At 41.1% G+C, this 17,386-nt stretch overlaps 1 protein-coding gene across 4 annotated transcripts in view; it reads left to right on the top strand.

The window, feature by feature from the left end:
- Adamtsl3 (ADAMTS-like 3) overlaps positions 1 to 17,386 on the top strand; it is a 314,808-nt gene that overhangs the window by 288,387 nt on the left and 9,035 nt on the right. For all 4 annotated transcript variants that reach the window (XM_013512536.1, XM_013512537.1, XM_005381454.2 and 1 more), the window contains exons 24-27: positions 3,905 to 4,087; positions 6,732 to 6,851; positions 11,352 to 11,535; positions 16,138 to 16,342. In XM_013512536.1, the coding sequence (XP_013367990.1) occupies positions 3,905 to 4,087; positions 6,732 to 6,851; positions 11,352 to 11,535; positions 16,138 to 16,342 (692 nt within the window). The remainder of the gene's footprint in view (positions 1 to 3,904; positions 4,088 to 6,731; positions 6,852 to 11,351; positions 11,536 to 16,137; positions 16,343 to 17,386) is intronic.

Genomic DNA, 17,386 nt, shown 5'->3' with positions numbered 1-17,386 from the left:
AAGGAAAAAAAATAAAACAAAACAAAACATTAGTAGCATTCCCATTTAAATTTGAAACAAAAATTATACTTACTATCTTGAAATACTGAGGCAGCTGCTACAAAAATATCATAGACTAGGTGGCTTATAAACATGAGGGATTCATTTCTCCTAATTCTAGAGGCTAAATCCAAGACGAAGGCCCTGGAAGATTAAGATTTGGTTTCTGGAGAGAGCCTGCATCCTGGTACTTAGCAACTATCTTCTCACAGTGTTTTCATATGGTGGAAGAAATAAGAGAGCTCTCTGGGGCTTCTTAATACAGGCACTAATCCCCTTTACAAGGACCCCACCCTCATGACCTAGTAATGGCCCAAAGGCCCCCTCTCCAAATACAGTTCTGCTCTGTTCCCAGAAATGCTGCATTTCTTGGTGCAAAGAAGAGAAAAAGTTCTTACATATTCAAGGATTCACAATCTATCCTTACTGGACATTGTGGATTAGGTTTAAACATATGATTTTAGAGAGCCATAAATTTTCAGTTTATAACACCTACTATAGCTGTTATTACTCAGTATTGTTCTAGAGATACCATCTAATAGTGTAAGACAAGAAAAAATACAGAAGTATAAATATTTAAAAAGAAGAGATAAAATCGTCAGTCTGCTTACCTTAAAACATACATGCACACACGCACACTCACATACACACACATACAGCCCAGTATATTTGTTTGTGCCTGTAACCCAGCACTCTAGGAGGGAGAGGCAGAAGGGTTACAAGTTTGAGCCCAAGCTAGGTAATTTAGCAATTTAGTAAGATACTGTCTCAAAATATAAAAAGTTGGAGAACATAGCTCAGTGCAGTCCAATATAATGACAGGAAAAGAAAAGAAAAAATAAAACCACATACACATAAGAAAATCAGTTGAAAAGCTACTTAAATAACTCTGTAGTGTTTGTATTGTTCCTATGCTATTTTGTAAATGGATGTATGTTTACTACTATGTGTTTCCTACAACAACCATTGAGAATAGTCAATGAATATTCAATTGGTCACTCATGTATAGCTCTATTTATTTTCTTTAGAAACCACTTTGAAGATACCAAAGTATAGTACAACAACCATTGATAATAACCTACCACTTTTGTCCTTAACTCACTATTATTTGTCTATTTGTTTTCCTGAGAAAACTATCTTGTAGATAACAATATGTAAAACAATGACCATTGATAATTTCCTACCACTTTGTCTATAATTTGGTAAGGCCCCCATTACTGTGTTATCCTTCTTTTACTCTTTAAAATAATAAAAAAATAAAAATAAAAAAATAAGCCATTCAGTAAGATGGCTGAAGATAAATACATGGTTAGAGCTTTTCTGTTAGCAATAAACAACTACATTTTCAAAATTTTTTAAATTAGTTTTTAAATTATTTTTTAAAATCTTGTTACAGCAATAGCAACTATATGATGGTTAGAAATAAATTCATTAAGAAATAGGTTAGATCTATGTCAGTAGAGGTTAGGAAAAGTCTGGGTCAAACTGCATGGGTTGAGATCTCAGGAGCATCCCTCTAACTATTTAGGACTGGCCTAGTCTTCCTAACAATCTGTAATATCAGTCAACATATTAGTTTTCTGTTGCTGCTGTAATGAATTGCCAGAAACTTGGAGGCTTCAAACATCAACATGTCACATTATAGTTCTCCGTGTAGGTAGGTAGAGTGTGGCTGAGCTGAGTGTTCTGCACAGCCTGTCAGAGGCTTAGATGAGGGTGTTGGTGGGGATGCCTTCAAGTTCCTTTGGGTATTGTCTGATCCACCTCCTGCATTTTTGCACTTCAGTTTCCACTTGCTTACACATTGCATCAGCAGTGATTGACAGGTCCTTCGCACATGTCTTCTCCCTCCAAACACCTCTCCTGTTCATCTCTCCTGCTTTTTCCTTCTTCATATCTCTCCGTCCACATCTGTGCTCCTCTGCTGACTTTAGCACACATAGGGTTACGTCAGGCTTACCCAGATCATCTCCCCTGTCTTAGTTACTTTTCTTGTAGCTGAGACAAAATACTCAACACTCAGAGTTAAAGAAAGGAAGGTTTACTGTAGCTCATGACATGTAAAGGTTTCAGTCTGTGATTGGCTGGCTCCAAGGCAGGGTGGAATTAAAGGGGAGAAACAGTTCATGGTAGTGGAAGACAGCAAAAGCAACAAGGGAAGGAGACAAAACTCTTTCTGTTCCTTATATTATATGCAGGCTACCCACCCTGGGGCACTCACACCATAATCCTAGCCAGAACAATGCCAAACCAATCAGTGGACTGATTTACTAATCACACATCCTTGATCCTGATCCCAGCAGCACACACTCTAGATTCAGCCATCTCTGAAAAGTCCCCCATGACTGCGTGAGTCTTTGGGGGAAATCTACACACAAATCTAGACAAGCCATAACATTTCCCTTTTCAGATCAGCTGATTGATAAACTTAGTGATATCTGCAAAACCCCTTCACACCAGTACTTAGATTACTATTTTGATAGTATAGCCAGAGGATGAGAATCTTAGGGTAACATCTTTAGAATTCCACCTGTCACACTCAGATCATGTACAAAGCCACAAGATTAAGAACAAAATGTCCCAAGGGCAACCATCTTAGACTCCTGAAAGTAGTGAAATTCCAGCTTGTATTTCAGATTCCTTTTACAGTTAAGACAGCTGAACCCTAAAGTGACTGTCAGAGGTTCCCAAACTCATAGATGATTTCCTCCTCCTTTGTGAGCATGAGATTTTCTAACCTTGAGATTTTTGGCAATACTTCAGTGCTGTCATCAGTCTTTGGTTTCTACAAGCACATGTAAGCATCTCTCAGTAGATCATTTTCTCTAATGCACCACAATAACTGTCCTATGAGACTTGAATAACCCACGTGGCATGATGGACAGAAGGGCCAGATCTGAAGTTCAAAGGTTTAGCAGCTTCCTCCACTGTGAGGCAGAGCTAACAATGGCCACGCCCAGGGAAAGAAGAGTAGCTGCAAGTCAAAGCATCACCATTTTCTTGGACTATGCACATGTCGTGATAATAGTGGTGCCATCTTTTTTTTTTTTTTTTTGTCATAAAGCCATCTTATGTTTCCTGCATTGCTCTGGTCTCAGCACAGACGAGGACACTATCAAAACCAGTTCCCTGGAGTGATAGCAGAGACTTAAGAATCAAATGAAATTCCTCTGAGCTTCAAACACCATAGTCTGGTAAAGTGCAAAGACTGATCAAGATGGGGGAGAATAAATCGTTCCAACCCATCATGCCCCCCCCCCCCGTCCTGGCCCCTGTGATGTTACTTAGTTTCTGCCCCTCATGGTACTGACTCACATTTAAACTCAATACTTGTTTTTTTTTTGCGCTGAAATTACCCTTTTACAAATCATGAATCAACAAAATCTGTTCTTTGAAGATTGTGTATTCTTCTTCAAGGAGGAGCTTCATTATCAGGCATGGCAGACCACTTAAAGAAAGACTTGCAGCAGTTATTTTTTTTCTGAAGGCTTTCGGGTAGCAATCTCTCTGGGGACTGTGCCTCCACACCCCCAACTTCACTGGCTCCTTCCAGCCGCCACCCCAAAACCCTGTCTGACTCAGAATTCTTTCCCTTGCAGTGCAGAGCCAACCCACTCTGACTCCTCTTCCCTAACTCATGTATCAACAGATCAGATATGCCATAGACCTAAGCCCTTTGCTGTAGCGACAGTCCTGCTTGGATGTCATAGAGGAGCTATAAAAATAGTAATAGCCATTTTTCCTATTATGTGTGATTAGACCCACTTGCTGACTCATGGTCAAAACACTAACTGGTATTTTTCACGTGATTCTGCGGCCCTTTTCTTAAAGGAATGTCTCTGTCATATTTGCTTTTGTTCCAAAGGTGTCCCTCAGCCCACTGTAACTTGGATGAAGAGACGAAGCTCTCTAAGTGACAATGTCTCCTTGCTCTTCAATGGGTCCCTGTTGCTGCAGAATGCTTCCCTTGAAAATGAAGGCACCTACATCTGCACAGGCACCAATGCCCTTGGAAAGGCGGCGGCAGCATTCACACTACACTTGCTTGGTAAGCACTAAGTTCTTATGGCTCCTCCCAGGCTCCTGACAATAAATGCACAGCTAGGCCCAGCTTGGTTGATGCTGGGTTCACAGAGTAGGTGAGAGAGTGGGTATTAAATGTCTTAACCATTGCTACCACAGCCCACTGGAAAATGGGCACCAATCCCTAACACCCCAGGATACTAACTCTGGGATAAGAACTTCTGCCGGACTCCTGACACCTGTTCTAAGCTAGATCTAATCAGGACAGTTCCCAGCCCTACGATCCAACACATGCATACACACACACACACACACACACACACACACACACACACGGTACACACACAACATGCTCTTCCCTTCTGTGAGAGCTGCTCTCTCAAGAGAAATGTCCTCCACTCCTTTCTTACATTGTTCCAATTCCCCTCACCCTGTAGGATAAACTGAAGCCCTGTCCCATGTGTGAATCCTCTGGCCTCACTACTTAGTAGCATTTTGTTCTACAATTGTTTCCTCTTTTATTTCTGTTTCTTCAACTAAATTATAGGTCCCTCAAAGGCGGGGACCATCCCTGATATTCCTCTTGGTGTCTTGGGGGAGTAATGCAGTATAAGGCACATCAACCCACTGAGTCTGAACATTCCTAACAGTTGGTCAATATTGTGACTTGGAGACGGTCATTTCAGCGTGCCTCCAGCACAGGGTGTGAAGCTGACCTCTCCTTTCTTCTGGGGATAAGATCTGTAGATTGTCTCACTCTTATTACCAGACAGATTTACGCTGCTGGGATTTTAGGACTGGATAAATAATGCCCCTCTTTCCCTCCGGAGCATGGAATCAGTTGGGAGTTAACCACAGAAGTCAATCAAGTGGTGTTGTGGCTTATATCTAGATGCCTCCCCCGCCAAAACCTCATGCACTCATAGATGGGCATGCATCTTCTTAGCTGGTTGGATGTAGGGTGTGGAAATGTGGATTAAGGGTGTGATGCTGGGATAAAAGGTGTGTGATATTATATTAGTCCACTGATTAGAATTAGCATAGTTCTGGGTGAGGCTGAATGGACTTACTGAAGACGGAAGCCCCACCCTGGCTGTGGGTGGCACCACCCAAAAGACCGGTAGCCTGGGTGGGATAAAAGGGACAGAGAGAAGGTAGGCTGGCTGCTTGTTACTTTGCTGCCTTTTTCCTGCCATACCATAAACTGTTTCTTCTCTGCAATGCCCCTCTGCCTGCCACCCTGCCTTAGAGCCAGCTCGCTATGGACTGAAACCTCTACAAATTGTGAATTGAACTTAACCTTTCCTCTTAACTTGTGGTTGTTGGTATTTTGTCTCAGCAACAAGAAAAGCAACTGAGACAGGTGGACAACAGAGATCATGTGTTATTTCCCCCTGTATTTCAGGCATCTAAGGCAGATGTGTTAAATATGTCCTTCATGAATGAATGAAATTAAATCAGTGGGAGAAATTAGCATGAGACTGTAGAATTCATGTGAAAAAACTTCCTTTGTGGCTTTGCTTGGTGGCAGCTACAGGGCCCTGGACAGGAGTTAGAGTAGTTGTCAGGTGCAAAGTGCTTTGATGTGCACTAATTCTTTGGGGATATAATAGCAACATAGGGTGGAGGGCAGTACTTCTGTCTTTTTTTTTTTTTTAAGTCAGGGTCTTGCTAAGACACTAAGACATCCAGGATGGCCTTGAATTTTCAACCCTCCTGTTCAGCCTTCCAGAGTGCTGGGATTACAGGTGTGTACCACCACACCCAGCTGTAACATTTGTTTGTTGCATTTATGAGGAAATCTGAGGTTCACAGAGAGATTGGACTAGAGCCCAAATATGTGCTCACCCCTTTGAGGAGTCTTTGCATTACCCCTCATGGACTTTCAGTCTGTCAGAGAGGCAGGGTGTACTTACTTCCTCATGGCTCTGCCCAGAGAGCCTCTGTGATCTTCTAGCATCTGGAATAGAAGACTTGACAGTGGCTATGCCAACACTGTTGGTTCTTCTTCTTCCCTCTCCTTCCCTTCTCCTCTCCTTCTTCTCCTTTTCCTTCTTCTTTTACAATACTGGTGATTGAACCCAGGCCTTTGCCCTGAGCTACATCCTTAGCCCTTTTTTACTTTGTGTTTTTGTTTTTGTTTGTTTGTTTTGGAGACAGAATATGGGTAACTCACTGCAACCCTCTGCCTTGCATCCCTCTGCCTCAGCCTCCCAGCGTGCTGAGACTGTAGGTAGGAAGCTGTTGGGCTCTTGAATGGCTTCTCCAAGCTCTCTGTGAAGCTTCAGCCTGAGCCTTGCTGCTCCTATCCCCACTTCTGCATCTGCGTGGCTCCTCAGCCCAGCTCCTGAGGCTCCTGTGGAGCAGGGTAGCTTTGACCAGTGTGCTTCCTCCAGGCTCTTTTGAAGTTCTGCTGAATTCATTTTGTCCACTCTGGAAGTTAGGCTAGGAACCCTGGTTGCACGCAGAGATGCCACATGCTAGCACTGCGAATAACTCCACTCCCGCCTGCTCCCCACCACTAGGCCCCCAGGAGGCCGAGCATCCTGGGATGCAGCACACCATCTGGCAGGGTGTGTTTCCTCATAGTTGTCTTTAGGAACACCCACGCTGGAATGAAAATTCAATCCTTTCTAATTGAAAAGAGTGTTAACTTTTTGTTTTCACAGAACGAAGATGGCCAGGCAGTAAAGTTGTATTTCCCAAGAGACATAAAAAGCGTGTTCTCCAGGCATCCAACACCAGAACCAACAGCAGCAACAATGCAAGAGGAGAACCCCTGCCTCGAGGTCTGGGATTTTGACTTTCACAAGATTTCCTGTTTGTGAGGCATGTGTAAAGGAAATAATTTAGTGAAAGGCCTCTGCATATTTTCTTAGTTTGCAATATGTAAAACGATTCCTAGGCACTTGGCCAGGTTTTTTTTTTTTTTGCTCCTTAGTCTTTGATGGTTCAATTTATTTTAAAGAGAGTAGTAAGAGAAAAAAAAGAAAAGAACAGTAGCAGCATACCAACATCACAAACATAAACAAGACAAAGCAAGCACATTAAAAGTGATACAGGGTTTTGAAACAAAATGATAGAAATTAAGAGAGTCATGATTGCAAGTTACATTTGTCTTTCACCTTTAATTTTTTTGGTCCCAAGAATCAAACTCAGGACCTTGAGCTTGCCGGGCAGGCACTGTGCCACTGAGCTATATCCCCAGCCCTGATGGTTCAATTTATTCCTTCGATATTGAAACGTGTTTTAGATAAATGTACTTCTGAGGAAGCCCACAGAGCTTCCAGTATAATGTACATCATTATTTGTGATAAGTATTGATTTTCTGGTTTTAAGGCTATTGCCAACTCAGTAAATGTTAATAGAGGTAAGACCTGCTAAGAGTTTTGAAATCAGTTCTTTCAGTTTGCTTTTTCCAAAAAAAAATTCCATTTATATTAACTATGTCATACATCAGTGCTTGATCAGAAGAACCTAACCTAAGTATCTCAAGCTTGCAAAATTCTTCAGAAGGCCTGGGAGTAAGATGGAGTTGAGAAAATCAGAAAGTCAACAATCATGGACCTTTACTGATGATCTTAGTAGCTCTAAAGCGGGTAAATCACAGAAGGACACACAGAAGCTGCTGTTAAACCTCACATTTTACTCCTCTGTTATTGTACAGGAACAATAATGGCTATGTCATCTCAGTGTTGTCAACCTTGAGTAATAACTCACTCAGAGAATAGATACCATAAAATTATAACTGGCAGGTAGGGATTCTAGGATACATAGTCTCTAGACTTCTACCCCCTGAGATGCAAGAGCAACAAAGGAGAAAATAGTATTAAGCTGCCAATCAACCATCTGTCACATTATAAGCTCCTCATCCAGAAGTATTCATATTTTTCTTGTCTTCCTTTAGAGACAGTGCTGCCATTATGACATACACAATTATCCTTTCATCTGACATTCAACAATATTTGCTGAGTGCTTGCTCTTCCCAGGGCTGAGGATACAGAGATAATTGGGTCCATGAGAAACTGACAATCTAAAAGAGAGGCAGTCATGTAAGCAAGTATTTTGGACCATTGTAACAGGTGCCTAATAGTGGGTGACCAAAGTACGTGGTAGCACCAATGAAGACTCTACTTTTCTGGAACTGTCAACTCAGTTTTCATGTAGGGCATCATGTTTATTCTGGAAAGCAGAAGAAGGACATCCTAGAGAAAGCAGGTTGTGCAGAGGCACAAGAAAGTTGCATGTGGCATGGGATGTGAAGATCAAAAGAACTTCCTCAGGTCAACTAATGAAAAAAAATGACATTTATGTGATTCCTGCTGCTGGGGAAGGTCAAGCTTTTGCAGTAAACAAATGCTTGGTTTCGGTATATCACCTCCTAAGCAGATGCCCACATTTACACGTCCCTTCAGTGGTTACCTATCTGAGCATTTCAAAGGGACTTGTTTATCAATTTAACAAATATTGGTCAAAAGACTAATATATAATATGACCGGTCCTAGTGTTGAACAGAACAGTGCTTATGGATGTGGCATTCCAGAAAGAGATACATAAATATATATGAGGTATTTACCTGTGTAAGAAAGAAAAAAATAGAGGGATAAAGTACATGGTGCTTGGAATAGACAGCTTGGGATAGATAAATATGGCAGGAAGGCAGGCTCCAGAGGAGATGTTGTGCAGGCCCAGACAAAAAAGGGTGAGACAGAGCTGTTCATGCAGAATGGCAAGGAAAGAGTATTTCTGGCCGAGGAGTAAGTACAGACCATAAAATGGGAGTTCAGCCTACTGCGGTCCAGGGACAGAAATGGACACAGGCGACAGCTGCCATGATGCTGTCAGAGAGTTGCTGAAGACCAAATCATTCAGGATTTTGAGGGTCAAGATAAGGATCCCAGAGATTGCAAAAACTTGGGAGGCCCCTTTCCTGAAAGGTAAGGGATTATATTTGGGAGTGTTATGATATGATCTGCTGTACTTTACAAATGTGTGCATGTCAGTGAGACTAACTATAAAACAAAAAACAAGAAAATTGGGATTCATCAAAATTTTAAAGATCTATTCAGTAAAACACCATTAAGATTATGAATAGAGGGCTGGGGATATAGCTTGGTAGTAAAGCACTTGCTTAGTGTATGCAAGAGCTTGGGTTCAATCCCCAGCAACAGGGGACAGGGGAGAGAGAATGAGTATGAACAGGCAAGCCACAGACAGGGAGGAATCCTGGCAGAATGTATTTCTGAGGAAGAGGTGCTATCTCGATTATACAAAGAACTGTCCCCAAATTTGCAGTGAGCATGTGTGCATGCACACACACACACACACAGACCAATGTGGAAAAAGACTTGAATAAATATGCATAAAAGAAGGTATACAGGTGGCAAGTGCACACCCACCAGAATAGCTGAAAAAGAAAAGATTCACCTTATCCAATTTTGGCAAGAATGCAAAGCAGCTGAAACTCTCATACACTGCTTATCTTACACACTGTTGGGGGCTGGAACCCATGGATGCCTGACTCCAGATCTCCAGAGTCAGGCATACTGGGTTCCAGTCTCCCAGCAGTATGTAAGATAAGACCACTTTGGAAAACTCCTTGGCAGTTTGTTATGAAGTTCAGCATACATCTACCCTTGACCCAGAAATCCTACTCACAAGGGCTTACCCATAAAAAATGAAAACACGCTTGTTTTTCAGCCTTGTTCACAGTAGTTGTAGACAGGAGAATGTATGTTTAAAACTGTAGTATATTCACAAATGATATATTATTCAGTAATAAAAGGATGAACTACTTGTAGGCACAATGATATGAGTGAATCTCAAAAGTGTTACACCGTGCTAAGTGCAAGAAATCAAATGCAAAAGAGTACATATTGCACAAAGCCCAAGAATGAGCAAAGCCAGGGTAAGTGATGGCCTGGGGAGGGAGAGGAGCTGATTGGAAGAAGCAAGAGGAAACATTTTCAGGGTGATAAAATATGATATTCTTTCCTTTGGATCACAGGTACAAAAGTTCATACAGGTGTGAAAACTCATAAAATCACACAGCTGAGATCTGAGCGTTTGAATTATGACTGCTCCTTCAATAAAAAACACACATTTTAAAAGAAATGCACATATGCTCTGCCTGGAAATGTCGAGGTTTCTTTGTGAAATGTGGCATAATGGAAAGAAATCTGGAGTTAGGCATACATGGGTTGCAGCCCCTTAACAGGTGACAGAGCTGGGATAGGTCACTTAGCCTCATTCAGTCTCCACCTCTGCAAGTAAAAATACCCACTTTACAAGATAACCAGGAAGAGTAAATAAAATATTGGTTATAAAGCATCTCACCCACACCCTGTCACCTAGGAGTTCTCAATAAAACAGCCATTTTTAAAAAAACTTTTAAAGAAAACTGTAACCCTGAAGGTCCAACTCAAACTATATTTTGTGGTTCTGCTTTGCAAATGATGCCATGTGCAAAAGTCAAAACTCAGAAGGAGAAACTGGAAAATAATAAGTTAAAGAAATTGCTCTGCTCTATGGGAGTGCTGTGGCCACAGCTGGGAGCTATCTGTTCCTTGTGATTATTGCAGGGAAATCTGGCACTTTCTGTGATCAGACTCAAATCTGTCATCATCATTTCCTACCTCATCTCTCAGCAAGCATCAACAGGGAGAGGAAAGGCTATTAGGAATGGGGTCTAAAACAAAAACTTGAAATTCCTGGAGGTGGTTAACTTCTACTTTTCCAGAGGAAACGCCCATTTTTACCTTTCCAGATGTCTCAATGACAAATCATTTATGCAGTTTCAGCACTAATATGAAGTTTTGGTGAAGAATTAATGGAAAAATAAGAATGGAACTCAGATGCATCTTTAACCTTAGTGCTTAATTTCTGGTCCCTCTTCCTTCTGCTAAATCGCCTTTCATTTCTCTGCCTGATCCACGTTTTGGAAATTGCACTGGGGAGCCCTTCCTCCCTTGTGCTGTTGGCTCCACTTGGAGAAGTCTCTCTGGAGTTTTCTGGCAGATCTAGCTGGCCTGTAATAGCCCCTCTTCAAGGCTGTGGTCCAGAGACCCCATTCTGGCCACCATTTCCCACGAGTTATTACAATAAGTCCGCTGAAGGCGCATAAGATTTAAAGGACCTCCTTGCACTGTGAAATGGCTTTTCCTGTGTGCTACTTGAAAAACCAGACAGGCAGCTAACCTGAAAATAGCTCATGGTGCTCTCTGGCCATATCCTCTCCAACCCATCATCATTTCTTACTTGGGGGCTGTCATTTCATTTCCTTTCTTCAGAGCCTTTTTGGGAACCTGGTAACTGGACGCATTGTTCTACCACCTGCGGCCACTTGGGAGCCCGCATTCAGAGACCCCACTGTGTGACAGCCACGGGGCAGGAAGTGAGTGCAGCCCTCTGTGGTCACCTCCAGAAGCCAAGGGCCGGGTTCCAGCCCTGCAATATCAGAGACTGCCCCGCAAGGTATGTGAGATTACTCTTACAATGCCAGCTTGCTGCTAGCTTTTAAAGGCACAGCCATCTGGTCATTTAGCTCAGTGGCATACAGTTCAGCACTTCCTCTCTACCCGGTCTTCCCCTAAATGCTTCATGTAGCCTGTGAGGGACATGTTAGTTTCTGTCTTACAGAAGGAAACACACCCTGATCCTAGGCCCTCCAGTTCCAAGAGCCAAAATTTCAACAGTCAGTCTGACTGCAGAGCCTTTGCCCTTAACCATCACCCATTCCTGCTTCCTGAACTCAGTGCTGTACTTGCTCAAGCCATGGCGAGGCTGAGGTCCTGAGCTCACTAGGCTGAACCCTGAGAGTAAATCTGTGACTGTTTTTGCTCATTGACTTATTCCTAACACTTAGCACAATGCCTGTCTCATGATATACTATAAATATGTGTGGAATGAATGAATGATTGGACAGCATAGAACCTAGCAGATAATTGGCCAAATGACAGCAAAATCTACAGTCAAGTAATTAACAAAGAGGTATCTACTGAATACAAAACAATGAAACAGATACAACTATCAACCCTATTTTTCTTTTTTTTTTTTTTTTTTTTTTTGGTTTTTCTCCGGTACCGAGAACTGAACTCATGACCTTGTGCTTGCCAGGCAAGCGCTTTGCCGCTGAGCTAAATCCCCAGCCCCCAACCCTATTTTTCTGATGAGAAAATAGAAGAATGCTTAAGGGCTCTGCTCAGAGCCCTTGTGCAAAAATGGCCACAGGACAGCAGGTCACCTGTGCCTTGGAGGATAGCAGGAAGCAGAGTCACACTAGAAAGCCAACCTGCTGCTTTGGGCTGTTCCCAAGGCTGTCAATATCACGGGGACCCTGACTGCTATGTCTTCCTGTGCCCATTATACAGATACTTCTAGTTTCATGACCCAGTTACACTCCTGTGGCTAGGTCATTAAATACACTGGCTGCTAAATGAGGCAATGTCTACAGTATGTACATTACAACATTTAGAAGAAATGGTCAGACGACCTCCAACTTAATGATTGCTTTTACTTGCATAACTTTTATATGCATGGGCCGGGGATATAGCTCAGTGGCAGAGTGCCTGCCTGGCAAGTGTGAGGTCATGAGTTCGATTCCTGGCACCAAAAAAAAAAAAAAACCACCAAAACTCTTATATGCAGTACTGTGATGTATAGCAAAACTATAAAATGACAGTACTGTACCCTACAGTACAATCAGCAAAAATTACAGCACTATATAAACAAGGTGTACTATACACAAGTAGACATTGCTGCTTTATAATGAAGATGAACAGAACTGTACAAAAAAAAAAAAGACAGGTTGTTAAGTCTGAACAGTCATTAAGCAGGCATGTCATTAAACAAGGAATGTCTGTTTTAAGCATCATATTATCAAAATAGTTCAATTAAAATGATTTCTTTTTCTTAAGAACATATCCTCTCCAATAACCATTAAAATAAAACACAGCAGCTACCAGCAAATCATCATATCAGCTGAGTTCAGCTGATACCTCCCATGTCAGAAAAGGCAGGGCTAAAAGTTATTCACAAAATCCCAGCTGTCTCATGATACAGCAACGATACAGAAAGTGCTTATCAGTGCTCATGATTGCCAAACAGATGCAATCCAGACATGATCTTTAGCAAGTCTATACAGCAGCTATTCCTGTATTGCTTCACATGCCCTTTCCTGGCATCTAGCAGCTTCCATGCATTCTTCAAGGTTACACTGATCTCACGGTTGATGTTTCTGGAAGCTGTGGTTTGAATGTACTGTTTAGGCTCATTAGTGAAAGAGCGTCTGGAGGTCATTGCAAGGGACCAGTGAACATAAGGTATCACAAAACTATGAGCCTGCTAGACTCTAAAAATCATTGAAAATGCCAAATAACCTTGACAGTGAAGCTGGTATTCATGGAGCCACTGCTCTGTCTCTGCAGTAAATGCATAGGGGGATAGAAAGACATATAAGGTATGCATGCAGTAAAGGAGCTTACTAGCCAGGAGGGTAAGAGAAAAATGAAACACATAGCACAATCACAGAGCCAAGAATAACAGTGATAATTAATTGTTCAATTGTTTCCTGCAGTTCAGAAGTGTATATATAACCCTTGAGAAAATATGTGCACCCATGTGATATGAGACATTTCTACATATCAAAGAGTTTTAAAGGTAACATCACTTCTAAAGAATGTATTTATATCTGAGAATTTATTTACCTCCAAATGAACCAGTTTTATTATAACCTGAGGAACTCTTGGAAGCAAATAGTCCTTAGAAGTGAGCCCAATAAAAAGAGTGTGCTGATGAAGTTTTGTGGCCCTTTGGCCCAGCTGTTCTGCCTGCATCATAAGTGATCAGTGGGTCTCATATGACTGTGCTCCGCATCACTCCCTTCTGCATCCAAACAGGCAAAATATGAGATTGTATGTTTTGCCTCGATATCCAGAAAATGTCAGGTAGCTTACTTTTTCCACTAGTATCAGACATTATAGAGATAATATGTATTTTGAACACATTTGTCTTTTCATGGATGCTGTGTTTATTTGTACAACATGCTTAGTGAATTGCCTAAAATACAACAGGATACAACCATACCTCATTTCATGGCCAAGTTCTGTTCCTACAACTAGGTCATTAAATGAATTGGCCACTAAATGAGGAAATTTACATAGGATGTGCATTACAATATTCAGAGCAAAGAAATGGTCAAAGTGGACGCCAACTTGATGACTTTGGTTTTATTTGTGTAACTCTTACATACAGTACTGTGATGTGTAACAGAACATAAAGCTATAGCACTGTACTGTAGAGTACATTCAGCAAAAATTACAGTGCTATAAACAAGGTGCACTGTACAAAAAAGGCACTGAGGTTCTATAAACAAGATGTGCAGAACTGTAGAAAGAAAGAGAGAGAAGAAGAGAAAGAAACAGTGGGCAAAAGAAGGAAAAAGAGGAAAAAAAGGAAAGGAAGAAAAAAAGAAAGAAAGAAAGAAAGAAAGAAAGAAAGAAAGAAAGAAAGAAAGAAAGAGAAAAGAAAAGAAAAGAAAAGAAAAGGAGAGAAATTGACTATAAGTACAAGAAGCAGGTCATATGTCTGAATAGTCATTAAACTCACAGGTGGCTAAATGAAAAGTATCTGTAATTGCTCAAAGGAAGATCTCATGCTAAGAATCACCCCTCAGAAAGTGGTGAGCTCATGCTACAGTGACCAAGGGAACCGGAGGGAACTGCTTTACAGAGGGAACCGGATCTGAGAGAGCTGCTTTATGTCAGTTCTTGATTTTCACAGAATAGATAGGATACACACTATGCAGCAAAGTTTATTAAATATTCTCAAGCCTTTTCACACTCCTAGGGTTAATAGGGTCACACACTTTCCCACCTACTAGAGACCATAGAGGTCCCCCGGTCCCCCAGATCCCTGTACATCACGGTTTTTAATTTTAACATTTCTGTGCCATGATGTCCTCGGGTAGATGAGAAGCCTATGGCTACTTCCTCAGCAAGGTTTTTAAATATATAAAATAAAACCCATGATTTACAAGGAAGCCAATTATATTGAAATATATTTCTTGAAAATTTTTTAAATGAGATATATAGTAAGAGATTTGCTTGTCTCTTAACACACTAACATCTAGTTGTACTTTGATTTTAAAATGACATAAGCTGGGGAGATAGCTCAGCGGCACAGTGCCTGCCTAGCAAGCGCAAGGTCCTGAATTTGATTCCCAGTACCACAAAAAAAGTAAAATAAAATGGTATGAATATAAATGAAGTTTTGAGATGTGTGTCATAATTGCAGTGTGATATGGAAATGCCTTTAATTTCCATTGGCAACAAAATCACAGGTATTGCTATTGTGGTGTATGCCCTGTTTTTATCACTGAAGGAAGTGCTCAATTTCAATTAGATTTAGTGACCAAGCACAAGCTCTTGTGTAATTATGGAGCTTGTTTGGAAAGATCTGCTCCACAGAACCGTAGCAGAAGCATGGACACCTTCAGTAACAAAGCATTCCATACCTCAAAGACATCCACATCCACGTTTAGCCTCCTCTAATCATTAAAGATTGAACTTTAGGGTCAGATAAATCTAGAGCCCATTCCCAGCCCTATTGTTAGTTTAGTTATGCAATCATAGCCAATTTATTGAGCTAATTCTCTGTAAGAATGGAAATAACACAAGAATTACATAAGATGTAAGTATCTTATGGAGCAAATAGCACATAAACACGGTAGAAACATTTTCTCCCTTTGGTTTCAAGGAAAGATTACTTTTTTGAAATTTCCCCCTCTTTTTGCCCCAGCTACACCCTCTAGGGCCATACAGGTGACCGTTCTCCCTAATCCTGAAGATGACTCTAGCCCAGCCCTATACTGATCCTCTCCACATAGTGACTCTGTGGTTCCCCTGAGTCAAAGAATGTTTGAGAAGATGGGAATTATCTGTGCAGCTGCCCCTTCCCATGGGGACAGGTGACAGCCCTGGAATGACCTCAGTGTTAGGTCAGCTCCTTCTTTTGACAAGTCCAACCACGAGGTCTGACATACCAGTCTTACTAAGGCCTTGTAGTCTTTGTTCCTAGGTGGTTCACAAGTGTGTGGTCAGAGTGCTCTGTGTCTTGTGGGGAAGGGTTCCACAGTCGGCAAGTGACGTGCAAGCAGATGAAAGCCAATGGAAATGTACAGGTGGTATCACCAAGGGCATGCGACCCTAAAGACCAGCCTCTGGGAAGAAAGCCATGCTCTGGTCATCCCTGTGCTCATTGGCTCATGGAACCAGGCAACCAGGTAATCTCTTGTGTGGATGGGACTCTCTGTAATCATCTTCTTGTTTGCAAGGAATTTTGTAATTGGGTGGGGGATCTGATTGATCTCTAAAGTGAATTTACATCTCTGATCTCAAGGTCTACATTTGGAAATGACAGTGTCTCCGTCTTCCAGTGTAAAAGTTAACCACATTGAGTCCTTCAAATACAGTGGACCGAGCTACACAATAACAGAAACTCCAAGATAAATCCATTGAACAGTAGGAATAAAAGCAGCTTTCAAGAAAAGGAGGAATGTGAATGATATCCACACAAAACCTCAGAACTCATGTCCCCAATGCCACCCTAAAGAAAATTATGTTAATTATAAATGCTTGGTAATTTAAGGACTATGTAGCACAAACATGTACTAAAAAACAAAATGCTTAAGAAAACAATGTCTTTAATATACAGAAACTCTTAAAGAAAAATATAACACATTATTAAAACACATAATGTGAATGTTGGACAAATAAAAGACCTATTATATTCCTGCATGGAAAATGTCAGTATGGATAAATTGAACTATATCTAAAACTGAGACTTTTACTCTGCAAAGGATATCATCAAGAAAGTAGATGACAGAAGAGGAGAAAAGGTTGAAATGTATCTGAAAAGGAACACATATCTCAAATATATTTTGAAAACTATAACTCAAAACCACAAATAACCCAATTAAAATATGAGCAAAGGATCTGAGTTATATTTCTTGATTAAAGGTATACAAATGGCTTGTAAATATGTACAAAGATGCTTGCTGTTAGTCACTAGGGAAGTGCAAATCAAAACCACAGTGAGATACCACCACATACTAGGATGGCATTAGTTTAAAAAAAAGATAATCATGGAAGTGAGTGCTTCCATGGAATCAGAACCTTCGGATACTGCTGGTGGGAAGTGTAAAACGGCACAGCAACTCTGGAAAACAGTAGGACAGGACAGGCCCTGCAAAGGTTAAACATCAACTGCAATATGACCCAGCAATTCCATTCTGAAGTACATATATATATATATATATATATATATA

Source organism: Chinchilla lanigera, unplaced genomic scaffold (assembly GCF_000276665.1).
Source record: "Chinchilla lanigera isolate Chin_1 unplaced genomic scaffold, ChiLan1.0 scaffold00015, whole genome shotgun sequence".
Taxonomy (NCBI): Eukaryota; Metazoa; Chordata; class Mammalia; order Rodentia; family Chinchillidae; genus Chinchilla; species Chinchilla lanigera.
The sequence above is the reverse complement of the archived record's forward strand: the minus strand, read 5'-3'. Positions and strand labels throughout refer to the sequence as shown.